At 40.6% G+C, this 16,286-nt stretch overlaps 2 protein-coding genes across 6 annotated transcripts; one reads left to right on the forward strand and one right to left on the reverse strand.

The window, feature by feature from the left end:
• Positions 1-565: 565 nt before the first annotated feature.
• On the reverse strand, positions 566-4,522 carry tmem263 (transmembrane protein 263). Of its 4 annotated transcripts, none has more exons than XM_046393061.1 (3): positions 4,246-4,522; positions 2,766-2,836; positions 566-2,003 (listed from the first exon to the last, which is right to left on the reverse strand). In XM_046393061.1, the coding sequence occupies exons 2-3, from the start codon at positions 2,830-2,832 to the stop codon at positions 1,693-1,695; spliced, it is 378 nt and encodes a 125-aa protein (XP_046249017.1). In that variant the 5' UTR covers positions 2,833-2,836; positions 4,246-4,522; the 3' UTR covers positions 566-1,692. The 4 variants fall into 4 exon arrangements, with proteins under 4 accessions (XP_046249017.1, XP_046249016.1, XP_046249018.1 ...); XM_046393060.1 differs by having other exon boundaries at positions 4,340-4,517; XM_046393062.1 differs by lacking the exon at positions 4,246-4,522 and adding an exon at positions 4,001-4,217.
• Positions 4,523-6,703: 2,181 nt separating this feature from the next.
• si:dkey-103i16.6 (uncharacterized protein LOC557125 homolog) lies at positions 6,704-16,279 on the forward strand. Of its 2 annotated transcripts, none has more exons than XM_046393058.1 (8): positions 6,704-6,947; positions 12,644-12,872; positions 13,448-13,666; positions 13,925-14,157; positions 14,761-14,861; positions 14,945-15,106; positions 15,215-15,427; positions 15,695-16,279. In XM_046393058.1, exons 2-8 carry the CDS (start codon positions 12,652-12,654, stop codon positions 15,887-15,889), a joined length of 1,344 nt encoding a protein of 447 aa, XP_046249014.1. In that variant the 5' UTR covers positions 6,704-6,947; positions 12,644-12,651; the 3' UTR covers positions 15,890-16,279. The 2 variants fall into 2 exon arrangements, with proteins under 2 accessions (XP_046249014.1, XP_046249013.1); XM_046393057.1 differs by having other exon boundaries at positions 6,705-6,968.
• The last annotated feature ends 7 nt before the right edge of the window (positions 16,280-16,286 follow it).

Here is a 16,286-nt window from a genome sequence, read left to right on the forward strand (position 1 = left end):
GTCATATCTATAAAATCTTCCTAAACTTACAGATGTATTTATGCTGACATGAACCTTCGACATGTCCTGCAGTGGATTTAAAGCTCTCTGTTTAGGAGATTGCAACATCGTTCTTTTTAAATAATTGTAATATGAGTGTATATATCCATAACAAGATAGACAGTAGCAAGGGAAGCATAAAGACAGACTGAATGTGGACTGAAGTGATTATTAATGGTAACCCTTATTATTGATTCTGAGAAAGGATCAATAATTTCACTATAGTGCACTAGTAAAATAAACATTTGGTGATAAAAAAAAAACCTGAGGCCACGAAAACCTTTGATAAAGGTTTTCGTGACCTAGATGTTGGACTTGTCAATAAATACTTTAGTGTCAACCTGTCATCCACCTCAGTGTTCTGATCTGATAGGACACACAGTTTCACTGTGTCACCCCCTCACTTTAAACCATAAAAACGATTCTACAAATGATAAATACTTAGTTTATTTATTATACATCAATTATACATGTGCTGTTTTGTAAGACTTCATTTGTAACCGATGAAACACAATGGATACACAACCTTTGGCATATATTTTATTTAAACAAGTTCTAAATACATTATTGCCATGTATAAATTCTCAATAAATTCTCATTGTTTAGGAAGCTTCCAAACAATCTGCAACACTGACAACACAAAAGCTCAGAGACCTTCTTTATGCATCTCACGCGACTTGAACATCATTTTACGCTACAGATTTACAATTGAAAAAAATAAAAATTCTGACTGTAATGTCAAGAAATCCAGCCATCAGATTCCTACAACAGAAAACAAAGTGACAATTAGCAATATGAAGGAGCACTAGTTTAGAACTAAACTGTCACACTTTGGTTAAGTGGGAGAGATTAAATCCATAATGAAGACTCTGTAACCAACGTTAACACACTTTGATTTGAGAGTGACATTGATCAACGTGCCACAGTAACTATAAAAATATAGATTTAGTCAAGGTATAATATATAAAATCAAATACAATATTTGTTGCAATAGCTGAGTAGCCACCAGAGGGCAATAGGAAAATTGAAAGAGTCACAAAAGCTAACCAGTGATCAGCAGGTCAGCAGGTGGAAAGCACTTTAGAAACCTTACCTGTTCATTTACACATTCTGAAATAATAGGAAGGTCCTTTAATCAAACTGTACACATTTTTTCTGACCCATGTGTCTGTCAGTCAGTGAAATACTTCCAATCCTGGAGAAACACCTCATTGTTACAGATCATCATTGATCAGTGATTGTCTTGCAAGTAAAATTTAAGTGCATTGACATGTTGAGCTTTTTCTCCTTTTCTGATACTGAAGTGAAGTGATGTGACAAATACAACAGCCTACAGTGAAAATAATGTTGGGACTTATTAACAAAACTGAAAAATGGACATTTTATCTGAATAATGTCAGGCACAGGTGACAATAGCTTGGTGTGAACATAGCAGTAGGGTCTTTGTCAGTTTTTGCATTTGTAGCTTCTTGTCACACACATACAAATGTGGATTTACCAACCATCACATTAAAAACAAACAAACAGAAACTAAGGAGGGGGGAACAAAGCACAGACCCCTCACTGAAATGTGCACACTAAACCTTTGAGTCCTCTGTTGCTCTTTTTCTGCTCATGAATGTGAGACAAACTCCTGAGCTCCATGTCTCCACATCAGTCAGACTTGTCCTTCTTTTTGCCTCCTCCTCCTCCTCCTACTATGGGAACTTTGCTGACCACTGCAGAACCGACAGCAGTCACTCCTCCAGCTACAGCGCACACTCCTCCTTTAACAAACCCCACTCCCATCCCAGGCACAGCGGCCACAGAGCTAACGGCCGTCTTGGTGAGGTCAAGACTCTTTCCTCCTATCCAGGTCACACCACCCACCGTCGCCCCTAAAGCTCCCTTGGTGGCTCCGTACAAGCCCCCCGCCAACCTGCCAAACATGCCCGGCTGCGTCTGTGGGTGGTCCTTGTTGTTGTCTGATTAAACACAAGAGCAACACTTTAAGATTCAGTATGTCAATGCGAAGTCACAATTAAGAGTAAGATTCACTGCAGATGAGCTAATCAACAAATGATTGCATTATATCAACTCTTCTCTAAACATACTGCATCTTCAGTGGATTTGTTTACAGTGGAGGAAGTGCAAATTACAAAACAATACTACCACATTAATATGTCACACATGACAATGTGCTGCCATGGTAGAAAAATGTGATAATTGAAGAACCTATAACCAGAGAATGGTCGGAGTTTTGTTTTACATGAAAACGTACTACTGAGTGAATTAACTGTTTCAGTTCTACAGCTGTTTACTTTTTCCACAGCTCTGTTTCAGTTTAAACTTTAATATTGCTGGCAGCTGAAATTAAACATTGCTTCACAATGCATGTACACATGTGCCATCATTTAAATATAAAACAGACTTAATGTGTAAAAAATGTAATCTGCCAAAGAGCAGAAAAGTTAAAATGTCATTGGTAAAGGGAGGACACATCTGTGCCTCATAGGAATACAAACTGAATATGCACATTTTAGGTTTACAATCAAAGCAGCTGATTACTGCAGAAAAAGCAAATCAAAAAAGCAAAAAAGTAAAATCCAGAATCCACATCGTCTTACAACTTGTCCCACATCTAGCTCTTAACCGAGACTAAAAACTGTGCAACGTGATCTAAAACCTTGAAACGCGATGTGTTGAATAAAAAGAAATTGCTCATTGTGCAAAGTAACTACAAGTACCTGTCGTTTCTGCCTCGTTGTTGAGGTATGCAGGCATGTCCTCAGGCACCTGCCCTGCCTGACTCATCTCTCTGGGAAAAATAAATCATACAAATATCAAAGGAGAGAGTTACACATACCAAACACAGACATATAGTGTAGGGAACTGCATGAAAAGAGATTCTGTCTAACAAAAACGCTGCTACCTGAAATTATTTTCCCCCTGGTATTCGTGTGTAGTTTGTGTTATGATGTAAAACCCTTTTAGGGATCTGTGTCTGTGCTTGTTGCCGCATATTTTAGTGTTAATCCATGTCCTGCACATTTAGGGGGGAATCCCAGAACTACATGATGGCTGAGTTCACAATTTGTGCATTACTCTCCACACGGCTTGAACACATTATTCGTCTTATTCTACCTGGTGCGTGCATGTGAAACTCTGCAGGAAAAGCCTTAACAGAGTGTCAACAGTTCGTAATGAGGCTGCAGCAGGCACACGGTGTGTTAAGAAAATAAAGGAGCTTGCTTTGGGTGTGCTGCTGCTCCTAAAACAAGGCAGACCTGTTCAGTGTAAGTCACAGAGCTGTACAGCAAGTTAAAATAATAGGTCAGGCAGAACAGAACTTCCAAGTTTACAAATTACAAGTTATGCTGAAAAACAAAAGTTCAATCTTGAAGTAGCTACAGTTAATAGTCCCTGTGTTCTGGACTATGGGAAACAATGATACAATGATATACGTTGAGTGACCTGACATTATCTCACAAAGCTGTTGCTTAAATTTCCTGACTGTTTTTACATTTTCAGACCACGCTTTAGATTTTAAAAGTAAATGATGCCCTGTCATGAAAAGGACTTACGAAACCTGCTCAGATAAGAGATTTATTCAGCAACCGCGTTTATCAAGCCAGAGATGAACAAAGGAAAAGTCTCATTATTTAACGAGCTGAGGTCACAGTTAGCTGATGGGTAAACAACATGATCACCGTGTGTATCCTGGTTTCACATCGGATTCATAAATAGCAGTAGTCGGCCATAAGCCAATGAGGCCTGACGTGCAAAGGAAAACGTGTGCCAAGTATACTAATTAACCTGGAGCATTTGTAACTTGGGCTAACGTTAACCTACAACACGACAAGATATTTGCTTAAAAAGTTAGGGGAGGAGAAAAAAAACTTTACATGCAATTAATAACTTGTCAAAATTGTTGCTGTCTCATTGTGAAAAGGCAGAAATTACAGGACATGTCGTTAATTACCACAGCTGTTTGGTAGCTGTTTTGCCTGTGTACGCCATGAGTTGACGTTAGCTTATTTGTTTTGTCTTCTTGCTGAGACATCCCAACAGACACGTCACCCCCCAAAACACGAAATATCACTTTCACGATTTTCAACCGAAAACCGAGCGGTATTTATTGATATTTCGTTAACCTGTCTGCTCCGGTGACACTAACGGTTAAGGGAGTTTGCTCTGAGGCTGGTAGATAAGATAACAATGGCTCACTTTTATCCTAACAAACGCTGGCGGTTCCGCAGAAGTTCTCATGGCTGACTCTCGTTGCACAAACTGAACCCCAGCCAGCCTCGTCGGTGCTTACCTTTGATTTGTAACGTTAGCAAACTGATCCAAGGTCGTGTACGGTATCTGCGGGACTTAAAACTGACTAGCCCAAATAATGTTGGTGTTTCGAGGCCTTTAGTGATGTAGCTGCTTGTGCTGAGCTGTGCTCTGTCTGACTATATTTTGGAGGAGGTCCTCAGTCTCCACCCATTAAAAACGCACAAAGGTACACATTGTCCGCAGACTACAGCTCCATTTGCAGGCGCCCCCACCCCTAAAAAAGCAAATTGAAGTACTTGTTTGGACATAAAAATATTGCTCGCTATTTTAGTTCACTTGTTGGCACACACAAACACAAGGGATTTTATTTTCATACTTGATATTATTATTATTATTAATACTTAGAACAAAATTACTCCTGTCTTGGGCTCCGCATTTATAAATGACCACAGGGTTTGGTAATACATATGGGAACACAAATGAAAGGTTTATTTCGCACGGGGTGTGTGTTTGGCGGGAGAGGACCCTGATCAATATCCTCAAAAACAACCTCCTCCCCGCAAACGGAAGTGACGTACATCCTCTTTTCGAAACCTGAACCAAAGATCGTGTTTTTTTATACAGAGCGACAGATCGGGATCAAAACACCGCGTTGAACAATGAACTGAAGTGTATTTTAAATGGGAGAGCCCCCACAAAAATGGAGGCAACTAGGCAAACCGGCAGCTGCCTCTGTGTCCGATGGTTTGAGGTAATATAGTTAGCCTTTTTCTGCATATGTTTAAGCACTCTATCAACTGCACATACACACATACACCCTCCCCCGTCTATCTGCATACACACACACAGCATACCATAGACTGGCACTAAGTGCACTTTATCTACCTCATTTTGTATTTTATATTTTTATATTTTTTCTCAAATGTGCAATTTTAATTTTCTGCTGACTATTTATAAGTGTGTTTTTAAGCCGAGAATCTGCACAAAATTTCGTTATGCTTGCATAATGACAATAAAGACTCTTGAATCTTGAATCTTGAACTGCAATGATAATGAATACCCATGTGAACATGTAAATGTTTTATAGTCCCATTTTGTTATCCTATACTAGTCGTATAGTTTGTTGTCTTTACTTTTTTATCTTATAGGCCTACAGAGCTGGGGTGGCTGGAGACGAATCTAGTTTAGATCCAAAGCTATTAAATTAGGCACGAGCGAGATCATCTATTTTCAGGGATTATAAAGTACCCAAATTATTACTACAATCTAGATATGTTATCATCAAGTGATGTCGAGAGAAAATATTTAAATAAATGAATATGCATAATGCAATATATTTCCAGCCACATTCAAGATAGTTAAAATGTTAGGTTGTCCGGTGTATTTCTACCATTTCTTGAACTGATTTGTCTCTGTTAAGCATAAAAGGGATCTCACCTCACTCACTGTTCTGCCCTTTGCAGTTCCATTTCCGACCTGAAACACAGTATGTACCTGATAAAAAGTGAAGTGAGAGCATTTTTTAAAATTCCACAGTTCTCACTTGTCACCCATTTTAATAGACCTTTGTCTCTGAAGACATTTTGTTATGTCACACAGACGTAAATAATAAAGTAAAGAATGGATGAAATCAATTTAGCTGCTTTGGTTTCGTGCAGTGGTGCAAGGAGTATTCACATACTTGTGCTAATAGTACTGACACAACACTGTAGAATACTTTGCTACAAGTGAAAGTACCTAAGTAAAAGTGTGCAAGTATATTCAGAAAAAAATAATTAAATTATTAAGAAAACTCCTGTGAATGTAATATCAGTAATATCATTTTTATGATTTTTTTAGGAGTTTTTTTTTTCATGGATTAATCTGCTGATGTTATTTCTCCATGAATTGTTTGTTTGTAAAAAAATTTTTTTGAAGATGCTGAGAAATTATGACGCAGCTCTTCCAAATAACTCCAAACAATTAAAAAATTAAACATCCAATTCTCACGTTGGTGCATCCAGAGCCATGAAATGCTTTTGCATGAAAAATGACTAACAATTAGGAGGAGGTCGTCTCAGCTGCACTTGTACAGTCAGTCAATATAATGTATATACATGCGTGATTATTTTTTTCTGATGTGTGTATATACATATACATGTGTGTACATTATTGTGGCTGACTCTGTATATACTGTTTGGTAGCTTAAGTTATAAGAAAACATATTTTTTTATGCAAACATTTTTAAAGTAACTAAAGCTGGCCACATTTCCATCTAAAATGTGATGCAGTAGCAGCAGAAAGCAGAATAACACCTGAGTAAATTTAGTCACATTGTACCACTGGTGTCAGAGTTGGAAAGCGGAAACACAAAACCACGTGACCCCTGCTCCGTTTCCCGCCTGTATGGCAATGACTTGTTTCAGTGACCGGAAACAGCGGCGGAGTGACAGCTCTCTCCTCGAAACAGTCTTACGCTAAAGGCTGCATGTAGATAAAGTTCCTGTATTTCGGAAGAAGGGCACACCGTTACTACTATTGAATCTAATGTCTACCTGACTGAATCTTAAGCTCACTGTCTAAGGAGTCCTCGAGTGTCCTTTTGTGGATGTGAAAAATCCTGAGAGGCTCAACAAAGTCGTCGCCGTCTGCTCAGCCTTCAAAAGGTCCGCCGTCGGGAGGGACAGGTAGCTAATGATGTCAATGATAGCCTTCTAATAACGTTAGCGGCATTATTATTGTCCGTACAGAGGAAGTCTGAGGATGCTTTCTGCCTCATTTTTAACAACAGTGTCAGCTCTTTCCTTCAGAGCGGCCCAAGTTTTTGTCATTTCACTCAATATCAGCGGGTACATCAGTGGGATTAACAGCAGCTGGGATTGTAATGAGTCCCTGGGCTTTTGTAGGGGAAGTAAAGCCTAAATGTTCAGACCATCCTGAGGCAGGTCTGTTTACCTCACACGCCTCTGCTCAGTCTCTCTCTAATGGAAAGCTGTTATGATTCCCATTTGAAGTCCCCCTTTTGGAAAATGTCTTAAACCTTGAGCTCAAACTGCGCAGAGTTAACGCCAGGAGACACCTTTTCCCAGGAGGACGGGAGAAAGTTTCCCTGTGCTCATATTCAGTCTCAGTTAAAGAGATGTAGCCTTGTATGAGCAGGATCATGCAGTAGCTTTGAAGCCAGTCATGGGCCAATATTTTAGGACACACTGAGAATGGAGATATGTCCCGTTGTTAATGTCCTTCCATGAGGCGGAAGGAGTAGATTTAATTTTTAATGTAACAATCTAAGCATTTCAGACGCCAGTTATTAATGTCTTAAAACCATTCAGTACGTTCCAGCACAAATAGAAAATGTGTTTCTCTGCTTAAATTTATTGCTTAATTTTTTTGAAAGTGTGTAAAATATTAAAATGAAATTGATTACGATGATGCCCATCTGTATCTTTAGCTACTAAGTGTTTTCATAATAACACACAAGAGAGAAGCATAATAAATAATTAACTTTCTGCTCATCAGTGTATCGAGCCGCTTCCAGCAGCAGGTGATTTACGGAAGCGTCTTTGCTTTGTTTGTTTTACTGAAATAATGCTAAAAGTCTGTTACTTTCTTTCACTCAGAGACTCTGGAAGGTAATTCAGTTTAGTGAAAATCAAAAGCTGTGGCTTTCTGTGAAGCAGTAAACTGACTTAACTAAGGCAGTCACAGTGTGTGTCGTGGATTGTTTTCTAAAATGATGGTTTTTTTATGTGTAATGGGCTTTAGTTTCCAGCAGGTGTCAGTGTAGCTTCACTGTTGGTGCCTCCTCTGCACGTAAGGGATGTGTCGTCTCACTTTTCTTATTCAGTGCTTGTGCAGTAGTGGAAAAACTGCTGCGATATGTCTTCAGCAGTACGCGTCGGCCATGTCAGGGTTAAAAAGTGCCTACTTAAAGGTTTAGCAAAAAAATTCAAAACATTCACTGGTTCCAGCTTCTCTGACATTAATTGTTGTGACTGTTTTCATACCACTTAAAATATATATTTAAATACCACTTGGATTAAAACTGGATTTACAAAACAAAAGACAGATTTGGCAGACACTTATAGACATTTTTTGAAAGTTCGATTAATCGAATAATTCTCCTGCTTATTAATTGCAGCCCATGGTGACTTCAATTAAATGGACAGCCTTTACTTTTCCATCTCGGTTGCTTGCTTTTTTGTTTTTTCCCGTACGTCTCTCTCTGTCTCTGTGTCTGCTATTATGAGTGGTGGCTCCGCATTTTTGTCAGAGGAAGAGTGGATCCCTTTCAGTCTGGATCACCTAAAAAAAACGCAGACTCTCAAAGAATCCACGTGGTTGTCCAAATAACACCACAGCCCTGTAGATCAGTGTTTAATTTAGGCCTTGTAAGCCCTCAGAGGAGTAACAGGACAAGGGACAAGAGTCATTAGTTAGCCATCGACCCAGTGGGCAAAATTAGCTCTCCGCCGCCCTCCCTCGCGTCTGTGTGCTCACACAATATACTAACACAAATTAGGACTCGCTGTTTTGTGTCAATTGAGAGTGCAACAAAGATGCTACACAGAGTGATATGTCATTAGCGAGCAGGTGGGCATGGAGAACTGAGAGCTGCTGCCTCTCCAACTAAGTAATCAAGAGGTTTCCATGGCAACCAGTCTGCATCACTGTGTTGTGGTGGGAGTGGGGAGGAGGTGGGGGGGCAGCTGAGATCAAAGTCGGCTGTCCTCAATTCTGCTGTAAGTGGAGGGTTAAATGCTGGGGTTGCGGTCGGGGAAAAGCCCTTCATTAAACTTAACCAAATCTCCTTTAAGACACAGCTGACATGTTACTCCAGAGACTTACTTTTTTTTTTAAACACTCAACTCTAGAGGGGGGGAAAAAAAAACAAAAAGTAAGTTCAGGCTGGTAAATGAGGGTCTGATATGTGGCATATAAACTCAGTATTTCAGTTTAGTGAAGAGTTTCTTCAAAGATCTTTAAAACATTGCTTTTGCTATTTGCAGAAAAGAAGTTTTTATAGTACTATATGCATTAGGGAACATCACTTTAACACCATTAAGTGTGGACACTAGATTAACTGGATCCTTGTGCAGTTTTTAGATATTTAGAGGAATTTCAGGGGACAGATTTACTCATATAATCTTAACTAATAAACACCTGTTGATGTATTGTTGTGCTCATAACTGTTGTTGTTGTATTTAAATTTATTTAGAAAAAAATTCAAAAATTAGATTTGCTCCAAAATTCATCAACAATGATATTGATAGTCGGTTAATCATTTAAGTTGTTTGTCACAGCAAAAATGCCAAACATTTTCTGTTTGCATCTGGAATATCTGCAGGTTTTGGATTGTGGGTTAAGACAAGTGATTTTAAGAGGGTCACGTTTTTTGCAGCCTTAATTCAAGAGTTATTCTCAGTCAAGAAGAAGGCAAGTCAGTCTGGAAAAACTGTCTGCTTGTCATGAGCTTCTACAGGGTGGTTTCAGCTGTGTTGCATGTTTAGACCTCTTAAGTCAGAGCTGTGTTGGTGTGTACGAACTGCACTTGATTGGCTCGACAGTCGGACAGCGAGCCAACATGTTCAATATCAGGACCCTGAAACTGAAGCAGTTAATGCTATTAAAACATACTTTTTAAAGAGATAAAAAGTCTTTTGCAGTGACCAAGATGCACTTTGACCAGATTGAACATTTTAAAAAACAACACGGCCAAACGCAACACCCGCTATGGCATGATGATACTGAAAATCAAATAAACGTCCTCCTCTCATGATGATTTTTTTTAAAAAATAAAGTTAATCTTTTATACCTCTTTTATATGCTTTAATATAAATTTTCTAGCACAAAACAATCTTGTCTTTTTAGCAGACGATTTCCTTGATATTTAAATCTAATTCAACTCGCTGCGGCTGACCGCAATAATCATTCTGTCTTGTTTTTATAATGGAGATTCGTGTTGTTGTACAAGTACGAGTAAGTAGTTGGTTTCAAAGTGGAAATGATGTTATTGAATTTGTCTTCTTGTGCTTAAATTCTTTGCTTTGTTTAAATCTGCCTACAGGAGCTTCCTGTGCTTCGTCGGAGAGCAGTAAAAGTCGAGGAGATGCACCTGCTGCATTTTTGTTGTTCTGACACAAACTTTGTTCCTGCTGCTCTTTGCTGGTGTTTAGCTTTTGGTCCCAGCCTCTTAACTTGTGAAAGGATTATCCTGCAGCCTGACTTTTTGGGTGGTAATGGTGAGCACCGAGGTGTGCTCAGTGTTGCAGGCCTGTCCTAATTAGATAACTGTAACCCTCATACGAGCAGCCACACACTCTTGGTGGTCCGTTACTGAGACACACTGGAGATCTGCGAGAAAAAGCAGTGTGAAAAGCCCAGCAAAGGGCTCTCAAATCCTTTTTAAGCCTTTTGTCATTTATACAGGGATTTATTTGTCATTAAAGAATAACAGCTATGGGCCACAACTAGGTCTTTATCAGATAAAAGTGGAAATCTAAAAAAAGAAAAAAACACTGAAAGTCTGATTAATCTCATAAAAAATAATTTTTGCATCCTAGTTTTTTTTATTTTTCTTTTGATAGGGGAGGGATTAAAAAAATGGCACGGTATCACTTTAACATGTTTCATGCTGTTGCTGACATGTCCTCCATGTTGAACATTGCCCTCTGCTGCTCTGTTTTAACCGGCTGTAATCTGCTAGTCTAAAACCTGCTGCACACACTGACACGATGGGCCCCCCCCCCACGTTCAAGTTTCTCCTCTCGCTTAACATTTTCCCCACGAGTCAAGTTTAATTCAGAAAACTGATAATGTCCAGACAGCAATACACCTCATCTGTGTACTGTGTTTGTTGTCCTGTCACTTTCTTTCAGTTAATTTCAGGATAACCACATTTGTGTGCAGGACCTTGTTTCCTGCAAGTGTAGGTTTTGGAGATGTGATTAGAGATTGTGTTGAGTTACTGCGTCTACACCATCTGTGTGAGACCTTAATAACTGGGCTGGTGATTTATTGCCTGTACTCAGCAGTGTCTTTTTGAGAAGAGCCCAGACAAAAGCTGAGACCCTCACCCTCCCACTGTTTTTAATAGTTCTTTAGGATGTGCAGGGGTGGAAAAAAAAACACAGTCGTAATGTGGGGGTTTCTACCTTGTGAAGGAGGCATAGTTAAAGAAGATTGAGTGCTTAAAATGAAATTGGTTTGGAGAATGTAAGATTTTTAAGATGGTTCAAATGGTTATCTCCAAATTGAGCAAAAAAAATGATACCACCTTTTGAAATTTAATGTAGCAGCTAATGAAAAGCTTCAAGACTGCACTGTCACATCGCTTCATATTCTGAAGGCTGGTGTTTCCGGCCACGTTTCTACTCTGCCAGCCTCTGGTGACCTCTCTCCTCCTCTCCCATCCCCTCCGGAGGGCGATAAGGTGCTGGAGAAAAGCTGGTCTTATCTCCTCGCTGCCCCCTGAAGCAGTCGTGTTTTATGGCTTGTAGCTCTTTTGTTTCCTTGTGTGCTGCCTCTCCCTGATCACTCACACTCATTCCTCATGGAAGTTGTTTGAAGGCCTAGAATAGCTTTGGGGGGGAGCCCCCAACACCACCTCCTCTCTCCCCTTCTTCTTTTTTTTTCCTCTGTTCCCTCTTTATTGAATCCCGCCTCTGTATCATTTATCTCTGCACTCCCCTCCTCCTTTCCTCAGTTTGAGGGGGGCCGTTAGGGGGCATCCTCTTTTCTCTACCAGCTGGGTTTGTTGACACACAGTCAATCTACGGTTCCCTTTCACCTCTGCCACCCCTCTTTTTAACTCCCACTCCCCCACCTCACCCCTCGACTCTACCCTCCTCTTTCCCTGAACAGTAAAGCTGCCACAGCTGTGGACTGTATTAGCATAGCTGCTGGGGAGCAGAGGGGGGTTGCTAAATATATTGCAGTCATTACCTCTTGTTCAACAGTTGACAGTTTTAAAACATTTCAGCTTCTCTCTGTGCAAATGGAGAGAAGAGAAAAGGATGCCAGGATGATTTCATTGTAACGGCTTTTTAAATATGGGACACAGAAGCAAGAGGGAACGCAAGTGTAATGCAAATCACTGAGAACAGGTCAACATCCTGTGAGTGCAGTTTGAGGGGGGGATTGCAAGAAAATGTTTGAGAAAATAAACAGGGAATCAAGCCAATGGTTTCTATTTTGCACGCTTAAAAACAGATTGTTTTGACGTCTTGACAAATTCAGTTCAAATGTCCTTTGGACAAACTTCACTTTGACAAAAGCAAAGTTGTATGAGAGCTCATGAACAGCGATTGATGTTTCATTTAGGCTGAATGATTGGATTTTTTTTTCCCCTTGTTGTCAATAGGTGCTGGAATGAACAGGTCCAGGTCCAGCTGGGACAACAAAGCCTCCCAGCCCCCAGTCACCAGGATAACTCGCAGCTCCAGCTACCAGGCCAGGCACAAAGACCCCACAGAGACCCGAGACTCTGGGCCGGGTCCATATGGAAAACAACGAAAGAAGCAGACCGACTCCGCCTTGGCCCAGGACCTCAGTCTGATGCATGTGAGTGGACGCGATGGTTTACCTAAAAGGTGAGGACACGTTACAGGAGCTTTTGTTTAAGTAATGTATAAATGATAAGGCAAAGGGAACATTACGGCTCTGAGAAATCAACCAAATAAACGTAAATCAGAAAGGGAAGGCACAGTGTGTTGTCAAGATCAGTAATTAAGAGAGAAAATGTATATTAAGTATGTGCATGTACATATACATGAATAACTATATATGCACACACATCAAGCAAAACAAAGGCATCCCAGGTGCAAATTCCCAGGTCAGAGTGTAAGACATGTCTGGTGCAAATATTAAAAAGACGTTAAAAAAATTCACAGCTGATAGATGTTGGACCAAGTGGTGCACAAACTGACCGGCACTGCAACGTTCTCGACATGCGTTCCTCAAGCAAAGCTGATGGCTAAAAATACACCGAAAGACAGGATTTAAAGGAGTTGAATTAGCGTTGTACTGCTATTTATATAATCCCTAATATGTTAATATCTGAAAAAAATCCTGTGTGTGTCTTTTAGTTCTCTGAACTGTTTAACATGAAATCATTTGTTGCAGTCATGTCAGAACCATGTTATCCTGTATCTGTTCTACTCTCCAGTAAAGGAGACAGGTCCAAAGGCAGCAGTGACCCTGTGCAGGCCTGTCAGTCTTCTGGGTCCGGTTCTGATCAGGGCAGTCCTTCAGCGATTTCTGCCAAGCCATCGTCACGAGGCGGTCTAGCCTCGGTGGCTCGGCTGGTGAAGCTCGGCCGCTGTAGGAATGTGGTGGTGGTGGCTGGAGCAGGAATTAGCACAGCCAGTGGCATCCCAGACTTCAGGTCGGTGTCTGTGGGTTTAAGTCATCTTCACCTTTCTCCTTTCCTATCATATGAGTCTTATTTTTATAGTTTTGTTCAGTTATGCTTTGAACCTAAAGTGTAAGAGAATAGAAGCCATCCATAAACAGACTGTCTTTGGTTCCCTTGGTTGAAAAGAAATATTAAACCCTTGGAAAACTTTATGAGTGAAACAGTGTTTGCTGCACTTGAATGAAAGCATCACCATAATAGCTCAAATGTCTAAATGCACTTTTTCAGGACTCCAGGAACAGGTCTTTACGCCAACTTGGAGAAGTACAACATCCCTTACCCAGAAGCTATTTTCAACATTGACTACTTCTCCAATGACCCGCAGCCTTTCTTCTCCCTGGCCAAGGCTATGTATCCTGGCAGCCACCGACCCAACTACATACACTACTTCATTCGCATGCTGCATCACAAAGACCTGCTGCTCCGAATGTACACCCAGAACATTGATGGACTGGAGAAACGTGAGTGACATATTCAAGGAAGCAAAAAACGAAAAAAAAAAAAACGATGGATATGGAGCTTTAAAGTGAACTGTAGTTAGCTAACTGAAAGTGCGTAGTGTAAGAGTATAAACATACACAATCCAAGTGCATTACCCATCACTTATTACTATAAGCAACAACATTTTTTACATATGGAAGCAAACAGTATTAATAACTTCTCATTGGAAAATGTCTTTATCACTGGTGCAATACATTAATTAATATCAACATAATGTGAATGACAGATTCATCAGCTGCAGTCCCTGGGCAAGTTGCTTTAAATGTAGAAAATGTCTTTAGGATGGACTTTTTGCCAATAGTTGTTATTGCACTGTGACAAGATACAGAATTCCATAAACTGTGTCCATAAACACACCAGTTGTAGACATACTGGACGTGTGCAGTCTTTGGCCTTTTTACAAGTCGTAGTTGTGCATGTGACACTTGACACGACACTTTGAAATTTCTGCCGTCGACTGGCTGTCAGCTACCCCAATGCGTCACTCTGCTTTAATTTGTTTAAGAGAACAATTCCTAGTGTGCACTTACTGTCCTCAATAATATTTTTTAACTATTTTTCAGTGTGCGGCATCCCAGATGACAAACTTGTGGAAGCTCATGGCAGTTTTGCCACAGCATCCTGTCACCTGTGCTACACTGCGTACCCCGCTGAGGAGGCGAAGGTATGTCTGACCCTATGGTCATTCGAACTGAATACAGTAATTCACTGCATGTAATGGCTCCATCATTTATGTTTGTTTCACAGCATGCCATCATGAATGACAAGGTACCCATATGCTCATTCTGCGCTGCAACAGTCAAACCTGATGTTGTGTTTTTTGGAGAAGACCTTCCTCAGAAGTATTTCCTCCACACTAAAGACTTCCCCAAAGCAGATCTGCTAATCATAATGGGCACATCTTTACAGGTAAACATTTTTAATATCTCTCTTCAGTACTTTAAATATTTGGGCATTCTAACCCTGAACTTTATTATATATCTAAACGGAAATTCACAAAGCAGAAAAATGTTTCAGATCGAGCCGTTTGCCAGCCTGGTGAACACGGTGCGCTCCACTGTGCCACGTCTCCTCCTGAACCGACACGCTGTTGGCCCCTTTGAGAAGGTCCCGCTGCGAAGAGGAGACCACATGGAGCTGGGTGACCTGGAGGTCACAGTGCGGAGGTTTGCTGAAATGCTCGGCTGGAGTGATGAGATTCAAGAGCTGATGAGGACTCAGGAAACACTGGTGGGTTCCTTCTTAAGCATGAGGGGCCTCAATTCTAAAAATGTCTAATCTCTTAAATGATTTATAATTGAACTTAGTGCTAACACTCGATTCTGGTCGAAGAAACCTTGTTCAAGCAGGCCCTAGGAGTCAACTTAGTTACTTGATGTTGAAATTATTAGTTGAAATATTGATGCGTGAAATAGGTGGACTTCCCCTTTAAATATCTCTAGGCTTTATTTTTAAACACTTCTGCTGACTATGGTAACAATTTCCCCCTCTCTGCAGTGCATCCCTGCACTGATAAGCAGCCCTCCATCGGTGAGTGGACAGACACCATGCGAGGTCAGAGGAGCTTCAGAGCCTCCAGGCAGGATGGACACATCCAGACCAGGAGCCCAGAGAGCGGTCAGCAGCGGCAGCGAGGAGACGGACTCAGAAACGGACAGCAAGAGCTCTGCGTCGTCCAGCCCGAGTAACTGAAGCTGCACGTTTCATAAACGATGGCACTGGACAAGTTTGAGACGGTTTCTCACTCTGAGACTGTTAACTGCATGCACTTGTTAGCGTTCAGCCGGTCATTTTCTGCAAGCAGCATTGTTGTGTGCACTGGAGTGAAAGTGGATCACATTACCTATTCATCAGGAAGTCCTTTACGTACGTAAATCAAGAAATCATCTTAAATACAGTTTACTTGCCCAGTAAGCACAGTACAGCACTTATAGAGGGAGGGTTCGTCCACAACACTAGACAATGAGTCCTGTAACAGGACATCAGGTGTTTTTATATGTTCCATGTCAGCTAACTTGTTAATGTTTTCTATCAGCACAAAACTGTATTTTAAACAATATTTAATAAAAGTTGTGTTTTCTATCTTTGC

Source organism: Scatophagus argus, chromosome 7 (genome assembly GCF_020382885.2).
Source record: "Scatophagus argus isolate fScaArg1 chromosome 7, fScaArg1.pri, whole genome shotgun sequence".
NCBI lineage: Eukaryota > Metazoa > Chordata > Actinopteri > Scatophagidae > Scatophagus > Scatophagus argus.

What these genes read in the sequence shown, in the direction of transcription:
- tmem263 (XM_046393059.1), bottom strand. Translation starts at nt 3,069, where the DNA reads ATGTGCAGGACATGGATTAACACTAAAATATGCGGCAACAAGCACAGA. An exon ending in CAGGGGGAAAATAATTTCAG is followed by an intron (nt 2,837 to 2,950) that starts GTAGCAGCGTTT and finishes TATTTTTCCCAG; the next exon opens with AGAGATGAGTCAGGCAGGGC. An exon ending in CAACGAGGCAGAAACGACAG is followed by an intron (nt 2,004 to 2,765) that starts GTACTTGTAGTT and finishes GTGTTTAATCAG; the next exon opens with ACAACAACAAGGACCACCCA.
- si:dkey-103i16.6 (XM_046393058.1), top strand. Translation starts at nt 12,652, where the DNA reads ATGAACAGGTCCAGGTCCAGCTGGGACAACAAAGCCTCCCAGCCCCCA. An exon ending in ACCCCGCTGAGGAGGCGAAG is followed by an intron (nt 14,862 to 14,944) that starts GTATGTCTGACC and finishes TTTGTTTCACAG; the next exon opens with CATGCCATCATGAATGACAA. An exon ending in TAATGGGCACATCTTTACAG is followed by an intron (nt 15,107 to 15,214) that starts GTAAACATTTTT and finishes AAAATGTTTCAG; the next exon opens with ATCGAGCCGTTTGCCAGCCT.